The 20265-nt window shown below is 40.9% G+C and overlaps 1 protein-coding gene across 3 annotated transcripts in view; it reads right to left on the reverse strand.

Annotated features, from left to right (window-relative positions):
• Positions 1 to 20265, reverse strand: part of ATL3 (atlastin GTPase 3) — a 51902-nt gene that overhangs the window by 19153 nt on the left and 12484 nt on the right. For all 3 annotated transcript variants that reach the window (XM_032639577.1, XM_032639578.1, XM_032639579.1), the window contains 6 exons: positions 20008 to 20151; positions 11885 to 11989; positions 11119 to 11169; positions 3302 to 3358; positions 2416 to 2508; positions 1252 to 1390 (listed from right to left, as the gene is read on the reverse strand). In XM_032639577.1, the coding sequence (XP_032495468.1) occupies positions 1252 to 1390; positions 2416 to 2508; positions 3302 to 3358; positions 11119 to 11169; positions 11885 to 11989; positions 20008 to 20151 (589 nt within the window). The remainder of the gene's footprint in view (positions 1 to 1251; positions 1391 to 2415; positions 2509 to 3301; positions 3359 to 11118; positions 11170 to 11884; positions 11990 to 20007; positions 20152 to 20265) is intronic.

Raw genomic sequence — 20265 nt, forward strand, 5'->3', positions numbered from 1 at the left:
AGGCTATGAAAAATTCCCACTTCAAAAGGCAAGTTCTCCTACTAACTAAACAGTATATATCCTCTAAATGACTTCCCCAATATAACAGAACTTCTAGTTTAGCACAGTAAGGCTTTGAGGCAAGAAGGACGGGGATGTGAATCTCTGCCCCACTACTTACTAGCTGAGTACTTTGAGCAAGTTACTTAACTTTCCTAAGCCAGCTTCTTCATTTTTAAGATAAAGGAAATACCAACTCCATGGAATTACTGGGAACATAAAGTATAAAAGTAACGAGCACAGTGCTGGTGCTATTGTCTGAATGTCTGTGTGCCCCTAAAACTCATATGGTTGAAATCCTAACCCCTAAAGGTGATGGTATTAGTAGGTGGGGCCTTTGGGAGGTGATTAGGTCACGAAGGTGAAGCCCTCAAGAATGGGATTAGTGCTCCTATGAAAGAGATGCTACAATCAGAACTCTTAACACCAGAAAGAGAACCCTCACCCAACCATGCTGGCACTCGGATCTTGGATTTCCAGCCTCCAGAACTGTGAGAAATGAATTTCTGTTGCTTATAAACCACCCAGTCAATGGTATTTTGTCAGAGCAGCCTGGAGAGACTGACGGTTGGGAACACAGCTGGCCTCTAAAATCGGCAGCTATTATTATTTCTACTTTACTCGGAACCTAAGAAGCTCAGATAAAGTTTATAAACAAAAGCACTTAGTTTAACACACGTGTAAACTGAGGACTAGCCATTAAATGACTCAAGGTCTCAGTGAAAAAGGAACAAAAATAAGACAATGGAACCCAAGTGTCCCACCTCTGATTTCTCTAAGCTACCGTCTAGTCAGCACTTCCTGATATTAACTCATGACCCAGCATCAAGTTTTGCTATAATCACAAATAAGATGAAAACAATAGCCATGCCGTGCATCATGCTACCTTTGTTTGGGAATTTAGTTTTACATCATAAAAATGAGCTAATGATAAGTTTTCCCTTTTTTAGCACTTTTATCTCTTGTAAACCAGTAATCGTAACGTCTCCCTTAGAAAGATCATTAATGGGTATTAGCACAACCATTTCAGATGGAGAAACTATGGTCACAATAAGGCAAGAGCAAAAACTGAACTAGATTCTAAATACTATTCTTTCTAAGAGAACATACTATTTCTCTTAGCATTTATTATTCACAATTGATATTTTCTGGTCACTATTTAATTCCAAACATAAAATCACATGTATAAAATAAACATCATTTAAAACACACCTTTCAATTTGCCATCGAAGTCAGGGCTTGTGGCAACCTGGAGCCCTGGATGTGGTAGCAGAAAACAGGTGACGCTGGAGAAACACGAGTGAATGTGATTTCGGACATTCTGAATTTCTTCATGTTGATGTTCTTTCACCTGCCAATAAAGGCTGACAATTTACAAAAGACCATTTGATTTTCCTCACCAGCAACCACTAGTATATGACAAAGGAGAGACTTCCCAATTCTAATGGATCGTAGTGGCCTAGGTGTTTTCCAATGAGAAAACTCAGAACCCTAAGAAGCAATAATGCATAAAATCGATTAACCATGGCTTGGCTCCTAGAGCTATCAAAGAACAGCAACTAAAGAGTTTCTTAAAAAAGAGTATTGCACAAGACTTAGGAAGAATAAGGGAAGGTTTGTGGGCATGAAGCAGGGTCTAACCAATTAGCAGTGATTGACAGAGGCCTCCTGTGGTTTTTTTTGTTTTTGTTTTTTTATAAGTTTATTTATTATTTTTATTTTATTTATTTATTTATTGTTTCTGGCTGCGTTGGGTCTTCGTTGCTGAGTGCGGGCTTTTTCTCTGGTTGCGGCGAGTGGGGGTTACTCTTCGTTGCGGTTCCCAGGCTTCTCATTGAGGTGGCTTCTCTTGTTGCAGAGCATGGGCTCTAGGCACACGGGCTTCAGTAGTTGTGGCACGTGGGCTCACTAGTTGTGGCTTGTAGGCTCTAAGCGTAGGCTCAGTAGTTGTGGTGCACGGGCTTAGCTGCTCCGCGGCATGTGGGATCTTCCCGGACCAGGGATCGAACCCGTGTCCCCTACACTGGCAGGCGGATTCTCAACCACTGCGCCACCAGGGAATCCTGACTTCTGTGTTTTGAAGCCTGTTTGTATCCACACCAGAAACAAAAGGCACATATGGACCCATGTGTAAAATGTGAAACGGAAACTGCAATTAAAGCTTGGGCTTTTGCATGGGGTTCTGCTCTCCAATCCCTGTGAGTTATATACATGGGTTCTCTAATCTTACCATGAATATTATTATTGTGTGCTAATATTCCAGAGTGTTCAACACACAAGGTAATTTTCCATGATGTGCTTTAAATACAATAGCTAAAGGCAAATGAGAAAGTTATCACTACTTCAGGTAATTCCTCAGATTATATTTCTACTTACCTGTAGACGCTTTTCCAAAAACGACATTCCTCCCTGTAGTCCATAGTTGTATTCATAAGGGAAACTCCAGTCTCGAACCAGAAACATCAGTGTCTGTTTAGAAAGAGAGCAGAATGTATTATAATACTGCATAAATGTATTTTCAAAATAACCATTCAAATACTTCTTTGCATAATGCCAGCTTCTTCAAAGGGGGCAAGAAAATGTGCTAAAGGATTTATCTACTCTGTAATGTCTTAGAAACCTTATAAACACTAGCAGAACATGTATAAACCATATGTGAGGTCAATATCCCATCTGATATTTTTGTTCTCATGGGTTAATAGGAAGAGACTGATGAGAAAATGTTAAATTCGGGGCTCTGCTCGAAATGCAAGTATGAGGAATATGGTGGAGGACAAGAAAAACATACAGCACTAGCTACTCATAAAATGAGATCTACTTTTAACGTCAGGAAGGAAAAGAAAACTAAAACAATAATACTTAGAGATCCTCTAATCTTACTGAGGTTTACTATGCATTCTTACCCTCATAAAACAATTAGCTAAAGCAGGGGTCAGCAAACTTCCTGTAAAGGGCCACAGAGTAAATATTTCAGGCTGCTGTAGCAAGAAGCAGCCATGGACAATACAAATGAGAGTAGCTGTGTTCCAATAAAACTTTCACTGTGGACACTGACATTTAAATTTCAAATAACTTACATATGTCATGAAATATTATTCCTCTTTTGATTTTTTTCAACCATTTAAAAATGTAAAAAAAATTTTCCTAACTCACAGGTCATATGAAAGCAGGCAGCTGGCCAGATCTGGCCTGTGGATTGTAGTTTGCTCATCTCTGAACTAAAACAAAGATATGACTTAAATATTTATAGTTAATATTCTACCTGGAAGGGTTTTTGGAAAATTTCATCCATCGCCAGACGACCATATTCTGTGAAGAGCTTTAAAAAGAAGAGTTATGGTTTGTAAGGCAATATTACATAAAGTATTTCTATGGCTATTCTATAGCAAATAATTCATTTAACAGACTGAACAGTACTTATCTGAGACCAAAATTCTACAGTTTCAAAAGCCCGCAGGAGTCATGAACCTTAAAATAAAAAATAATCTTGACTATTCCTCTCTCTCACATTCCTCATCCCAATTCATTAGCAAACCCAAAATCCAACCACTCACAACTTCCATGTGGCTTACAATATTGCAATAGTTTCTCCCGCGTCAGCCCTTGGCCCCCACAGACTCTTCTCACTACAGCGGCCACGGTGGCTCTGTCATACACAAGGTTAGGCAGACCACATCATACCTCTGCTCAAAACCCTCCAACCTCATTCAGGATAAAAGCCAGTCCTTACAGTTGTGATCCAGTCACACTGGCCCTCCTTGATGTTCCTCAAACCTGCAGGGCGCACTGCTGCCTTAGGGCCTTTGTTTTCACTCCTCCTGCTGCCTGCAGTGTTCTTCCCCCAAACACCTGCACAATCAGCCCCCTCACTGCTTCAGGTCTTTACTCCAATGACTGCTTCTCAATGAAGCCTCCCATGGCCATCTACCTAAAAAGATTACTTTTCCACATAATATTTCCTACCCCATGTCCTTGTGAAATTTTTCTCCTTCACCTGTCTCACTACCTAACATAATATACCTTTATTTATCTTGATTAGTGTCTGTCTTCACTACTAGCATTTAAACTTCGTGACAGCAAGGACGTTTGTCTGTTCTGTGCACTACGGGACCTCCAGCAGCAACAGTAGCATGTACTGGGCCTGTAGGATGCATGCCATTCAAATGACCCAATGAACGAATTCTTTAAAGTCAGGGTTTACACATACATTTACCTCTATTTCTTCATGAAGCCTCACTAAAAAGTAAAGCAAAACGAAGTTTAAAAATTGTAAACTCACAGGACAGAGAGGATCACAAATGATATGAAAAAGAGAAGTTGTCACAAACACTCTGGAAGAAAAACAAATGAGAACGGCCTCGGGTTTTGGCTTTGTCCGCCCTGCTAAGAAATCTGTGAGGCAGGGTCAGAAAGAGACAAGCAGAGTCTCTCAGCAGAATCCCTGAAAGGCTGAGAAATGAGAAGCACCCTCACCCTGAAGGAGGGCGTGAGGGAGCTGGGAAATGGCTGCAAGTCTTTGGAGGGATCACCGACACTCCCAGATCCTGCTCCCTCCGCCTGCTCCAATCCCCTTCCTGCCCCCACAGAAGATGGGAAGTGAACCAGAAAGCATTTAGACTTTGAAACCAAACTCAGCTGAAGATGGGAGTAAGTCCCCTATCTTACTGGAAACAGTTACTTAAGTCAAGTCTACATGTGCCATAGTGAGGCTCCTTGGGCCTCTCACCCTGCTGGAGCCACAGCAAGCTTTAGCTACCCAGGCAGGAGTTTAAAGATGTCTCTGGAGAAACTGACAACCCAAGAATAATAGTCTGCAAATACTGACATTTAGGGGCTGCAACAAAATAACTAAATAATCTTGCCCAATGATCTCACTGGTGATCCAAACCAGTACAAGAGGCCCACTCTCTTACCAAAAGCTCCCAGTTGGTATTTTAGTGGCTCGCTCTTAAAATTGATGACCAGGGACCACCACACCTTTGAGAAAAGCTTCTAGCAAGGAAGACAGAAACTCATGTCTTTCAATTCTAGAACATCATCTTAATCCTTTTATAATTTCTTTTCCTCCATTTTCTGTGTTCTGTTTTACTAATATCGATTACCAACATGTTAAGCCTCTCCTGAATTGATCCTCAAATTTTCCTATTTTTCAGTGCCCTCCGTTTTCCCTCTCCTCCACCTCTCCCTCTCCTCTCTTCCTCCCCTTTCCCTTCTCTCTCCTCCCCACTCTATCTCTCTCCTCTCCTCTTCTCTTCTCTCAATGCTCCACTACCTCCCCTGCTACTGATTTCTACTCTCTGTCTTTTTAGTCAACCTGTTAGGAGAATTTTCTCCAATTCACCTTCTAACTCCTCCTGTACTGAATTTTCCATTTTTGCTGTCATAGTTGTAATTTCCAGGAGATCTTTCTGGTTTTCTGAAGGTTGCTTTATACCAGCATCCTGTTATTTCTTGGTTGCAACAGTTGCAACGTCTATCTTTCTGAGGATATGAGTGTACCAAGAATGAAGAAAAAGCCCACACTAAGGTACATAACCATGAAAATTCATACCAAGAATCAGAAGATCTTAAAAGCGTCAGAAACAAAAATGTCACATACAAAGGAATCAGATGATGTGGGACTTCAGCAGAGACACTGGAAGCTGGAAAGTAATGAAACGATGCCTTCAATTCTAAAACAAAATTATTTCCTATAATTCTAGGATAAAATTAACACATGCTCAGATTTATTAGACCTCAAAAATGTTATCTTCTATGCAGCCTTTCTCAGGAAGCTACTGGAGAATGCATACAATGATGGACAGAATAAACAAAAGATTAAATGGGATCCAACTGAGAAAGGAATCAAAAAGAAATTGCCCAGCCCTGATTTCAAACTATATTACAAAACTATAGTAATCAAAACAGTACAGTACTGATATAAAAACAGACACACAGATCAACGGAACAGAATAGAAAGCCCGGAAATAAACCCTCATATACATGGTCAATTAATTTTGGAAAAGGGGGACAAGAATACACAATGGGGAAAGGACAGTCTCTTCAATAAACAGTGTTGAGAAAACTGGACAGCTACATGCAAAAGAATGTAACTAGACTACTATATTACACCATACACAAAAATTCACTCAAAATGGATCAAAGACTTGAATGTAAAACCTGAGACCATAAAAATCCTAGAAGAAAACATAGGTGGTAAGTTCCTTGACATAAGTTTTGGCAATCTTTGGATTTGACACCAAAAGCAAAGGCGACAAAAGCAAAAATAAACAAGTGAACTACATCAAACTAAATAGCTTCTGCACAGCAAAAGAAACCATCAACAAAATGAAAAGGCAATGTACTGAATAGGAGAAAATATTACCAAATCATATGTCAGATAAGAGGTTAATATTCAAAATATAAAGAACTTATGCAACACAACAGCCTCCCCCAAAAAAATCTAATTAAAAAACAGGCAGAGGATATGAATAGACATTTTCCCAAAGAAGACATACATGTAGCCAACAGACACATGAAAAGGTGCTCAACATAATTAATCATCAGGGAAATGCAAATCAAACCCACAACGAGCTATCACTTCACACCAGTCAGAATGGCTATTATCAAAAAGACAAGTGTTGGAGAGGATGTGGAGAAAAGGGAGCCCCCTTGTCCATTCTTGGTGGGAATGTATATTAGTGCAGCCACTACAGAAAACAGTATGGAGGTTCCTCAAGAAATTAAAAATAGAACTACCATATGAGCCAGCAATCCAACTTCTTGGTATATATCCAAAGGAAACAAAACCATTATTTCAAATAGATATCAGCACTCCTATGTTCACAGGAGCATTATTCACAATAGCTAAAATACAGAAACAATCTAACAATCTAAGTGTCTGTCAATGGAAGAACAGATAAGAAAAATGTTATATATATTATACATATATATATACACATATATATGGATTATATATACCACAAGGGAATTTTTTTCAGTCTTTAAAAAGAAGGAAACCTTGTCATCTGTGGCAACATGGATGAAACTTAAAGGTAATATGCCAAGTTATATGCAGATTAACCCTCCATGTTGTTCAAGGGTCAACTGTATTTAATAATACTGTACTGGATACTTGAAAGTTGCTAAGAGTTTTAAAAGTTTTTATCACACACACACAAAAATAATAAAAATAATTTTTTATTAAAAGAAAGAAAATAGGGACTTTCCTGGTGGTCCAGTGGGTAAGACTCCATGCTCCCAATGCAGGGGACCCATGTTCAATCCCTGGTCGGGGAACTAGATCCCACATGCGTGCCACAACTAAGAGTTCACATTACACAACTAAGAAGTCCACAAGCTGCAACTAAGATTCTGCATGCCACAACAAAGAAGTCCACATGCCGTAACAAAGATCCCGCGTGCCACAACTAAGATATGGCACAGCCAAAATAAATAAACAAATAATTGTAATAAATAGATAAATTACTAGGATGACGGCTATGCCCCAGGTCTAGAAGAAGCACTCCAGACTAAAGGAAGAAAACACAGGCCAAGAAGTCATGCCTCCCCAAGGAAAAATAAAACAGAACCTAAAGTATTAAGATCAGACTGAGACATTTTTTGAGTCTCTCCTTTGCAGACGCATTACTGATAAGCACAGAACACTAAACTAATGAAAAGACTGATATAAGACACCTCAGTTATGAAGAACATATACATATATCCATATAATAAGGCAAATACAAATACTTTTTTAACCAAAAATTGCAACGTTAACTACTGGGAAGATGAGAGGAAGGAAACTGAGTGAGGGGTAGGAGAGTTGTAAAGAGAGAGAAATCCTAATTTTATATAAGAAATAATACTTAAGTCTTTTAAATCCAGAAGGAACAATATAAGCACGTTCTTTAAAACTGTAGACACAAACGGCAGAAGACACAGCCAAAAGGAGTACAAGTGGCTGCCTCTGGAGAAAGGGAATGGGACGTAGAAGGGATGCTCATTATGAACACTGCAAGACTACTAACTTTTAAACTATGAATACAGATCACCATGTTAAAAATAAATAAAATGTTTTTTTAAAAAAGTAGTTTTCCCTGGTGGCGCAGTAGTTAAGAATCCGCCTGCCAATGCAGGGGACACGGGTTCGATCCCTGGTCCAGGAAGATCCCACATGCCGCGGAGCAACTAAGCCCGTGTGCCACAACTACTAAGCCTACACTCTAGAGCCCGTGAGCCACAACTACTGAGCCCGTACACCACAACTACTGAAGCCCGTGCACCTAGATCCCGTGCTCTGCAACAAGAGAAGCCACTGCAATGAGAAGCCCGTGCACCGCAATGAAGAGTAACCCCCGCTCACCGCAACTAGAGAAAGCCCACATACAGCAACGAAGACCCAATGCAGCCAAAAATAAATAAATAAATAAAATTAATTTATTAAAAAAAAAGTACCGGGCTTCCCTGGTGGCGCGGTGGTTGGGGGTCCGCCTGCCGGTGCAGGGGGCGTGGGTTCGTGCCCCGGTCTGGGGGGATCCCGCATGCCGTGGAGCGGCTGGGCCTGTGGGCCGTGGCCGCTGGGCCTGCCCGTCTGGAGCCTGTGCTCCGCGATGGGAGAGGCCACGGCAGTGAGAAGCCCACGTACCGCAAAAAAAAAAAAAAAAAAAGTACCTGGTAAATTAAAATACTATATATAAAAAAAGACAAACACACACTATAAAACTATATACAACCATGATTTCCTATCTGTAATTCTGAAATCCAAAAAGCTCTAAAACCCCAAGTTAAGCAGCAAACTCATTTGGAGGAAAGTCTGCCCTAAACTGATGTAAGGCTTTAAATAGGTTTAATTTATCCTATTTCATATAATTAGTCACACATTTCACTGCAGAAATATTAGTGTGTTTAATTAGAAGGTATTAATCAAATCCCCATTCCTATCCTAGACATCATGCTATAATGTATGCACCATATTATTTATCTAAAATCCAAAAACAGGACTTCCCTGGTGGTCCTGCGGTTAAGACTCTGTGCTCCCAGTGCAGGGGGGCCGGATTCGATCCCTGGTCAGGGAACCAGATCCTGCATGCTGCAACTAAGAGCCCACATGCCACGACTAAAAGATCTCACATGCTGCAACTAAAGATCACACGTGCTGCAACTAAAGATACCGCATGCCACAACCAAGATCCCAAGTGCCACAACGAAGACCCAGTGCAATGAAATAAGGAAATTAAAATTTTTTTTTAAAATTTTAAATCCAAAAAAATTTGAACTCCAAAACACATGTAGTGTTTGGATAAGGGCTTGTTGTCACATGTCATATATTTCCTATAGGGATACATACCTGTTTACAGAACGCAGGAAAAGAATAGAAAGGATACATTCAAAACTGATAGGCATAGTGGTTACCTCTGGGGAGGGGGAGAGGGGGACTTCAGCCTTATCTAAAGTGCCCAATTTTTTGAAAGGATAATATTTCTAATTTCATCAGTAATATTATACATTATTAACTTTTAAAAGGAGAAAAAGTATTACAATGATAGATATCATCTTACCCATTTAGAGAGCTTAATTCTAGGCTCTACGAAGAAGGCACAGAGTGAAGGGAGTACCTCCACCAGGAAACCTTTCCCAGTCCCCCAGACTGGGACCTCTGATACCTGGGCATCTCTCTCCCTCAGCACTTAATAGGTAACGAACTCCTGTTCAGAACCCTGTTTTTGTAATTTACATGGAATCAAACCTAGCCACTTTTTTTCTTTTGTCTTCTACCTTTGACATCTTGGTTAAAAAATTCTCCCTCGGGACTTCCCTGGTGCTCTAGTGGTTAAGAATCTGCCTTCCACTGCAGGGAATGTGAGTTCGATCCTTGGTCAGGGAACTAAGATCCCACATGCCGCAGGGCAACTAAGCCCGCGTGCCTAAACTAGAGACCCCACGTGCCACAAACCACAGAGCCCACGCGCCCTGGAGCCCTCGCACCGCAACTAGAGGGCCCGTGCGCCACAAGAAAACATCCCACGTGCCACAATTAAGACCTGATGCAGCCAAACAAATAGCAAATAAATATATTTTTAAAAATTTCTCCCTCGGGGCTTCCCTGGTGGTGCAGTGGTTAAGAATCAGCCTGCCAATGCAGGGGACACAGGTTCGAGCCCTGGTCTGGGAAGATCCCACATGCCGTGGAGCAACGAAGCCCGTGCGCCACAACTACTGAAGCACGTGCACCTAGAGCCCGTGCTCTGCAACAAAAGAAGCCACCGCAATGAGAAGCCCGCGCACCGCAACAGAGAGTAGCCCCCACTCGCCGCAACTAGAGAAAGCCTGCACACAGCAACGAAGACCCAAAGCAGCCCCCCAAAAACGAACTGCTACTATGGAGAAGAGGAGACAATGACTAATAACAGTAGCAGTGATAGGTGTAATAAGTAATGGCTAGCGGTTACTAAGCACATACTGTTTTCCAGGCACATGATCCTATGCATTTTATAAATTGAATTTATTTAACCTCGCCTGAATTATTGCAATTGCTCCATAACCAGTCTCACTGAATGCACACTTGTGCCTCTAAAAATCTATCCTAAACACAACAGCCAGGGTGATCCTTTCATAATATGACAAATAATATCACTCCTCTGATCAAAACATGGCTTCCGTCTCACCCAGAGGAAAAGCCTAAGTCCTTACAAAGGCAGGGCATCACTGGAAGCTGAATGCCTCTCTGACTTCATCACTTGGCCTTCTCCTGTCTCACCCTCCAACCCCACCCACTGGCCTTCTTGCTGTTCCTGGATCCCACCAAGCACACTCCACCTCAGGGTCTTTCTTCCTGCTGCCCCCTCCCCTGCACCACTCCCCACACCCCTCCCCCCAAGATATCTGCAGGACTGACCCACCCACTTTCTTCCGGTTCCCAGCTCAACTCACTAAGGCCTTCCCTGACCACTCCAGCCACAGATACAGAATGCAGGATTACCATGAACCCCAAGCCTTCCTCCATGTTTCAGTCTTTGGCTGAAACTACTCAGTTGTAAAACTTATCTCAGTCTTAAAACTTTTAAATGATATATTAACATTTTAATGAGAAATATATACCTGTAGCTGTTGAAGATCATCTTCCTGAATGTTCTGCGACAAATTATAAATCTAGAAAACAAAAGTCCAGATTTATTCTACTCTAGCTTACTTCAAATGAATCCCAAATAAGGCTAAAGGACTGAACAGAAGCTTTGTACAATTAAAGGTCTGCACATAAGAATATGAGGTCCAGGGCTTCCCTGGTGGCGCAGTGGTTGAGAGTCCGCCTGCCAATGGAGGGGATGCGGGTTCGTGCCCCGGTCCGGGAAGATCCCACATGCCACAGAGCGGCTAGGCCCGTGAGCCACGGCCGCTGAGCCTGCGCGTCCGGAGCCTGTGCTCCGCAACAGGAGAGGCTCACGTACAGAAAAGAAAAAAAAAAAAACAAACAAAAGAATATGAGCTCTGTTTAAACAGTAATAACATCTGTCTTTTGGAAAACTATGCATATAATGTTGAAATCACATAATCTTTCCTTTACACTTTAAAATATAGTTTTCTTCAATTTTTACCAAATCTACATTTCCTGTATGATGTAAATGATATAATTTTGATTTTCACTTTTCAGACTTTTCTTGGAATATACTACATATATTTATGATCAAAATGGAAAAATAGTTTAGGCTCCTTCTTAAGCTTGTAAGAGCTTAACTTATATCTGTAGTCTAAAAAGAACATTTACATATCACCATAGGAATGCTGATAACAGAACATAACTGAAACTAGATGTATTCTCTTCATCTTATTTCTTCTACAAACTTTTTTCCTAGTCAAATGGTCTCACCTGAACAGAACTAGTCATGGTACTTAGAGCAAAGATGGTAGCACAATCTTTCACAGTGGACTGGCTGTCAAATGCCCCCTGGGTATCCATCAGAACAACTGCAACCTATGGAAAAAAGGAAACACAAACAAAATATGGAAAAGTGAGAAGGGAAGACATGCAAGGACAGGTAATATTTAAATAAGGCTTAAGCACCTGCTCGTAGGTTCTATCCGAAAAGTACAAGTACAGCTAACCCTTGAACAACAGGGGTTTGAACTGCACAGGTCCACTTAACACGTGAATGTTTTTCAATAAATGTAAGTATTCAGCTGCCTTGTATTTTTGAACAGAGAACTTTGCTGGAGAAGATTATCTGCTCTCATTCGGTGATATGATACAAAATAGAGGTATACAAAGCCATATGAAAAGAGGGGAAAATCACCCTAACAATCAAAACAGCCAAATGTTGAAGTCTATTAGCTCACTTTCAAAGCCAGTCATTTGGATTGGCTAAGTCAATTAATTAACTGACTTAGTTTAAACTTAGGCATAATCAAAAAATAAATAAAACATATGGCATGGGATATTTTTGGCATTTACCTGCAAGCCTGCATTGCATTCTTCTCTCAAATTTCTAGAGTTTTCTCGTTGTTTGATAAAATAAAATGAACATTTATTTCAATCTTTATGAAACAGAGACCACACCACAGATGCCAAATGAAAGCAGGAGAAACTAGGCTATCATTCACTCTATGTAATTAGGTTTCATGAAGCCTTAATGAACGTTCCCACCTTAAAAGTTAGATGTATGCAAAATGTTAAATAAGATATAGTACCTTATAATCCTTACACAACTTGCTATAATTTTCAGTCATATAATTTAAAAATAAAACTTGGGCTTCCCTGGTGGCGCAGTGGTTGAGAGTCCACCTGCCGATGCAAAGGACACGGGTTGGTGCCCCGGTCTGGGAAGATCCCACATGCCGCGGAGTGGCTGGGCCCGTGAGCCATGGCCGCTGAGCCTGCGCTCCGCAACGGGAGAGGCCACAACAGAGAGAGGCCCGTTTACCGCAAATAAATAAATAAATAAATAAAAATAAAAATAAAACTTTTCAAACTCGTGCATAACTGGTTCCAAAAGAGGACAGGGTTTAATATGTTCAGAAAAATAAGTAAATTCATCAGCAAGTGCCTAGTTCTTTACCAATACCGAAATTATTGCAAAGGCCAGACGGGAAGCTTGCTATGAAACTATTGAATACAAGAAGAGAAATGCCATAGTCAAAAACATTTTAAAGTAAGATTTATGATAACAAATACAAATCGAAATTTTTATTCTTAGAAATGGCATTTTTATTACTTAGAAAAGTATTTTTATTCTTAGAAATGATAATAAATCATTTAATATAGTTTATATATCAGGACCCATTAATAACATTATATATTTATGGATTTTCACATACCCAACACACTACTGTGATTGAATACATATGATATAAATTCAACCAAAAGAAAGCACTATTCAGAAAAAAAGGTCAATTCAAATGAAATGAAGTTTCTAGCCTGAATACACTGAAACCTAAAGATAAAAGACTTCATCTACCCATACCTTAGCTGTTTTGTGAAGAGGATACTGTCAAACTAAACGACCAATCAAGACTAATCATGGGGACTTCCCTGGTGGAACAGTGGTTAAGAATCCGCCTACCAACGCAGGGGACATGGGTTCGAGCTCTGGTCCGGGAAGATCCCACATGTCGCAGAGCAACTAAGCCTGTGGGCCACAACTACTGAGCCTGTGCTCTAGAGCCTGCGAGCCACAACTACTGAAACCTGTGTGCCTAGAGCCCACGCTCCTCAACAAGAGAAGCCCGCACACTGCAATGAAGAGTAGCCCCCACTCACGGCAACTAGAGAAAGCCCACACACAGCAACAAAGACCCAATACGGCAAAAAATAAATAAATAATAAACAAATAAATTAAAAACAAAAACAAAACTGAAGGTTTAAAAAAAAAAGACTAATCATGGCTGGAACAAGTGGATTTCCACATGTGAAAGAATGGTTTTGGATCCCTACCTCACATCATATACAAAAATTAACTAAAACAGATCAAGACCGAAATATTAGAGCAAAACCCACAAAACTCATAGAAGAAAGCATAGGTGTAAATTTTCATGGCCTCAGATTAGGCAATGGTTTCTAATATATGACACCTAAAGCACAACAGACCAAAAAAATATATAGAAACTGGACTTCAAATAATTGTAAATCACATATCCGATGAAGGTCTAGTATCCAGAATGCATAAAGAATTCAACAACAAAAAGACAACCCAATTAAAAAATGGATTTGATTTGAACGTTTTTCCCAAGAAAATACACAAACGGTTATGTGAAAAGATTCTCAACATCATTAGTCATTACTAGTGTTACATCGTGGATGGGCCTTGAGGGCACTGGGCTGGGTGCGAGAGGCTACACAAATGACCCATATGTTACGTGACTCCATCTATATGAAACAGCCAACATGGAAGAGGAAAGTAGATCGATAGTGGCCATGGGCTGAGAGAAGAGGGAAATGGGGAGTGACTGAGTTTCTTTTGGGGCTGATGAAAATGTTCTAGAATTAGATGGTGATACCTGCACAGTCTTGTGAGTGAACTAAAAACTGCTGAATTATGTATTTTAAAGGTTGAATTTTATGGTATGTGAATTATACCTCAATGAAAAAGAGAAAACCATGGCATCTGCTAATGAGAAAAGCGAGGCCAAACAGAGGGAAAAAGAAGACATACTAAAGAGAAGCTCTTTGAGGAGTGGGAGTCGTAAGTATACTTAAAGTGCTGCATATTTCGGGGAAATAGTATTCTCATATCATGTAGTGGAACAGTAAAATACCATAACTACCTTCAAGAACAGTTTGGCAATAGCTAGAAAAAGAGGAAATGGGCATTCTCAGACCCAGTAATTCCACTTGTAGGTGGCTTTCTAATTAGACAAGCTCTAAGCTAAAACCTCACCAAGTATAAAATAAGACAATCTTGCTAAACTTTTATTTGGCTAACTTCTAAAGAACTGCTTATCAGTACAGCATTTATCCAATATTAATTTTTTTAATTGTAGTTAATTAACAATGTTGTATTAGTTTCTGGTGTAGGAATATTGATTTTTTTTTAAAGCACTCCTGATCCTGCTAGATGTCTGAATGTAATTTTTTTTTAAACACATTAGAAACACAACAAGGTATCCCTACACACCAGAAAATTGACAATACCAAATGCTAACAAGAATATGAAACATCAGGACCTCTCACTCACTGCTGGCGAGCATGCAAAATGGCACAACTAGTTTGGAAGACAGCTTGGCAGTTTCTTACAAAACTAAGCATAATCTTACTATACAATCCAACAGTTGCACTTCTTGGTATTTACCCAAATGAGTTGAAACTTATGTCCACACAGTAACCTGCCCATGAATATTTACAGCAGCTCTACTCATAATTACCACAACTTGGAAGCAAAAAAGATGGCATTCAGTAGGTGAGTGGATAAACTGTGGTCATACATAGAGTGGAATACTATTCAGAAATAAGAAGAAATGAGCTATCAATACAAACAGATGTGAGGAACCATAAAAATATGTACATTGCTAAGTGAAAGAAACCAATCAGAAAAGGCTATATACTATATGATTCCAACTATATGACATTCTGGAAAAGGCGAAACTATGGGGACAGTAAAACAATCAGTGGTTGCCAGGATTTCAGGGAGGGGAGAAGAACAAACGGGTGGAGCACAGAGGATTTTTAGGGCAGTGCACTTCCTCTGTTGATACAGTAATCATAGCTACATATCATTATACATTTATCAAAACCCACAGAACGTGCAACACAAAGAGTGAACCTTAACGTAAACCATGGGCTTTAGTTAATGACAACGTATCAATACTGGTCCATTAATTATAACAAATGTATCACACTGACAAAAGATGTACATAATAGGGAGAAACCGGAAGGGGAAACTCTGCACTTCCTGATCAATATTCCTATAAACCTAAAATTACTCTAAAAAATAAAGTCTATTAAATTTTTTTAAAGGGCAGGAAACCAAAATGCTGTCAATAAACATGGAGCTCTATAGAGGAGTCAATTCAACAAGATAAAAAAATGAGGGCACTATAAATGTCAGATAACTAAAAGCAAAGCTTGCTTACTACTAACACTGTAGAGATTCCCTAAACTCTTAAGGAGAATTAATACACCACATTCCCCCAAAATTAAAATGAGGCCCACCAGTTCTGTACAAAGGGATCACATAGTCAACAATAATTATTTATTCCTAAAAATAAATTAAGAAAGCATCTGGGCTTCCCTGGTGGTGCAGTGGTTGAGAGTCTGCCTACCAATGCAGGGGACGCGGGTTCGTGCCCCGGTCCGGGAGGATCCCACATGCCGCGGAGTGGCTGGGCCCGTGAGCCATGGCCACTGAGCCTGCACGTCTGAGCCTGTGCTCCGCAATGGGAGAGGCCAAAAAGAAAAATTAAGAAAGCATCTACCGGGGGTGGGACGAATTGGGAGACTGGGATTGACACATATACACTACTATGTATAAAACAGGTAACTAATAAGAACCTACTGTTTAGCACAGGAAACCCTATCTGTGGTGACCTAAATGCAAAGGAAATCTAAAAAAGAGTGGACGTATGTATGTATAACTGATTCACTTTACTATACAGCAGAAACTAACACAACATTGTAAAGCAACTATACTGCAATAAAAAGTAAAAAAAAAAACGCCTACCACACACTACCAGAAATGTAGAAACAGAACATGATACAAATAATAAGCACAGAAATGAAGGTCATAGGGCCTTGTTGTGGTGCTGTCTCTAAGAGTCGCTATGTTACCCACAGCAGGCCCTTAACTCACTGGGTCATTTTACAGCATCTCTAAAATGAAGATCAGACTTCCATTTCCAGTCAAAATGGAATAATAGACTGGATTTATCCTCCCACCTAAAACCAAACATAACAGACAAAATATATGAAACAACAGTTTCAAGACATTGGACACTGGGTAACAAAGGATAATGATCCTTGAAAGAAAGGAAACAGATGAGGTGAGCCTTACAGTTGACCCAGCTAACTGGCCAAGGCACAGGGAGGGAGAACCCAGGCAGAGCCACCAGATTCTCTGAGTCAGGAAATACAGCTGAGAGTCAGGAAGACCAAGGAAACGGGAGTTCTTAGGCAGAGCACCTGAGCAGAGAGCTACTGAGACAAAGAACACCAGGGATCTACAGAGGGTACCCATCAAGTGTTCAGCTGAGTCCTGACCAACCCATGTGAATAAGGAAATTACCTGAGGCTGGAGAAAGAGCCATTCAAAAGGGTTAGAGGGGGCTTCCCTGGTGGCACAGTGGTTGAGAGTCCACCTGCCGATGCAGGAGACACGGGTTCATGCCCCGGTCTGGGAAGATCCCACATGCCGCGAAGCGGCTGGGCCCGTGAGCCATGGCTGCTGAGCCTGTGCGTCCGGAGCCTGTGCTCCGCAACGGGAGAGGCCACAACAGTGAGAGGCCCGTGTACAGCAAAAAAAAAAAAAAAAAAAAGGGGGGGGTTAGAGGGAACACTACCTAAGGTTCACAGAGGACCAAGAACAGCACCTGTTCCCTCCAGTCAGACTACAAAAACCCCATAAAAGCAACCAGACAAAAAGACACATTAGACACACAAGAACAAAGGATAACACCTACTTCTCAGCAGAAGTAATGTCAGCAAAAAGGCAAGGAAGGGACTTCCCTGGTGGCACAGTGGATAAAAATCAGCCTGCCAATGCAGGGGACACAGGTTCGATCCCTGGTCCGGGAAGATCCCACATGCTGCAGAGCAACTAAGCTAGCAAGCCACAACTGAGCCCATGTGCCACAACTACTGAAGCCTGTGTGCCTAGAGTCTGTGCTCCACGACAAGAGAAGCCACCGTAATGAGAAGCCCATGCACCGCAACGAAGAGTAGCCCCCTCTCGCCGCAACTAGAGAAAACCCGCACGCAGCAACAAAGACCCAACGCAGCCAAAAAAATAAATAAAATTAAATCTTTTTTTTTGACTGCATTGGGTCTTCGCTGCTGTGTGTGGGCTTTCTCTTGTTGCCGAGCATGGGCTCTAGGCGCACAGGCTTTAGTAGTTGTGGCACACGGGCTCAGCAGTTGTGACTCGCTGGCTCTAGAGCACAGGCTCAACAGTTGTGGTGCACAGGCTTCGTTGCTCCACGGCACGTGGGATCTTCCTAGACCAGGGCTCGAACCCGTGTCCCCTGCATTGGCAGGTGGATTCTTAACCACTGTGCCACCAGGAAAGCCCTAAATTAAATCTTTAAAAAAAAAAAAAAAGGCAGGGGAGTGACATCTTTGAGGCACTGAAAGACAAAACTGCCAGCCTAGAATTCTATACCCAACGTAAATATTTTCAAAACAAAGGCAAAATACTTTTCAAACACAGAAGAAAGCTAAAAGAATTCTGCACCAAAAGAGCAGCACTCCAGGAAATTTTTTTTTTTTTTTTTTTCCCAGTACGTGGGCCTCTCCCGTTGCGGAGCACAGGCTCTGGACGTGCAGGCTCAGCGGCCATGGCTCACGGGCCCAGCCGCTCTGCAGCATGTGGGATCTTCCCAGACCGGGGCACGAACCCGTGTCCTCTGCATCGGCAGGCAGACTCTCAACCACTGCGCCACCAGGGAAGCCCAGGAAATATTAAAGAAGTCCTTCAGGCCGAAGGAAAATGAATACAAAAAATAGATAAAAATCTGGACACAAAAAGTGAAGAGCAGTTAATGGTAACTGCATGGGTAAATATATGGCTTTTTTCTTATTATTTAAATATCTTTAAAAGATAACTGACCATTTAAACAACAATAAAAACAATGTTATTAAAGTAAAATAGTGACTAAAGCTGAGAGGGGAGAAATGGAACATCAATTAAATTTCAGTAAAGCTGTTAAAAAATTAAAGGCTGGATAAAAATAACATCTAAAGATCCTTCCATGCAAAAGTTTCTAATGTTATATTCCAAAAACTCCTTATTCTCCTACATTCTCTACCCTTAAAAAAAAATGTGTGATAATCTCCCCATTTTGCTACGCATTTCTGTATTTATGCTGAAAAAAAAAAAAAGAGGGTTTTCCAATATACTTTTCTCCTGAAATGTTACTAAAAAAAAAAAAAAAAAAAAAACAAAGAGAGAAAGAAACAAAACATTAGAAGAATAAGGAAAAGAAATAGAAACTGTGGAAACAGTGATCAAGCGTTCATGCATCAGGGACTTCCCTGGTGGTCCAGTGGTTAGGACTCCTAGCTCCCAACGTAGGGAGCCCAGGTTCGATCCCTGGTCAGGTAACTGCATGCTGCAACTAAAGATCCCGCACGCAGCAACGAAGATCCTGCGTGCCGCAACTAAGCCCCAGCGCAGCCAAATAAATAAATAAACATTAAAAGAAAAAGTCGTGCATCAACTGTCCAGCTCCCAAAATATTTAATTACTTAACATCAAGGAAACGGCAGAAGCTGAACAACCTGAAGGGGGGATATGAAACCTGAAGCCCTGGAAAGACTCAAAAATGAGAGGCACAAACAGCTGTGAAGGTATGCTTTAGGGTGAGGCTAAAAACAGAAGGAATGGGTTAAAGTCTGTGGAAGAAACAGTCATAATCCCAAATCCCCTCTTCCACTTTAGGAGACATATGACTTGCCCCTGCTGACCCTTACAAAGAAACCTGGGGAGAAGCTCTATAACTGAAGCTTACTAGGCTCGATGAGGTGGGTAAGATGCCCTGCTGACAGCTGGAGGGGTGGGGGGAGTGAATGCTTACACGAGTAAGAGGGTAAAGAACAGAAGTAACATCTGAACAGCTGAGAGCATTAGCCTTTGGGCAGTGAAAATGAGCAGACAGAGGACTAGGGCACCTGACAGCTATTTTTCGTTAGAAGCCTTATGTTACTCTTTGACCTTTTATTCATGAATTAGTTTTAAACATGCACTTATATCATTATGATAAAAATCATTTTTAATTGGATTATCAGGCTACACATTAAAGTTCTCATTCTGTTGTGTTTGTTAGTTTATAAGTCTTTTTCTTCCTTACCTTCTTCCCATCTGGCTTCTCCACAGTGAAAACCTCACTCCAGATCTGGATCCCAGTGGTTTCTGGGTCAGAGCCCCCTCTCCATGAAAACCCTGTTAACGGTTCTTCTCGGTCACCCAACCAATTCGAACGGCCACCTTCCTTCTATAGGAGAAATAAGAAATTTCCATTAAGTCTAAAATTTCGAGTAACTTTACACATCAAGGATAATTCATGAGCTTAGTTTGCTCTTTTGGACATAACAGTCTCACTTTCTAA

The sequence above is a fragment of the Phocoena sinus genome, chromosome 8 (genome assembly GCF_008692025.1).
Source record: "Phocoena sinus isolate mPhoSin1 chromosome 8, mPhoSin1.pri, whole genome shotgun sequence".
Lineage (NCBI taxonomy): Eukaryota > Metazoa > Chordata > Mammalia > Artiodactyla > Phocoenidae > Phocoena > Phocoena sinus.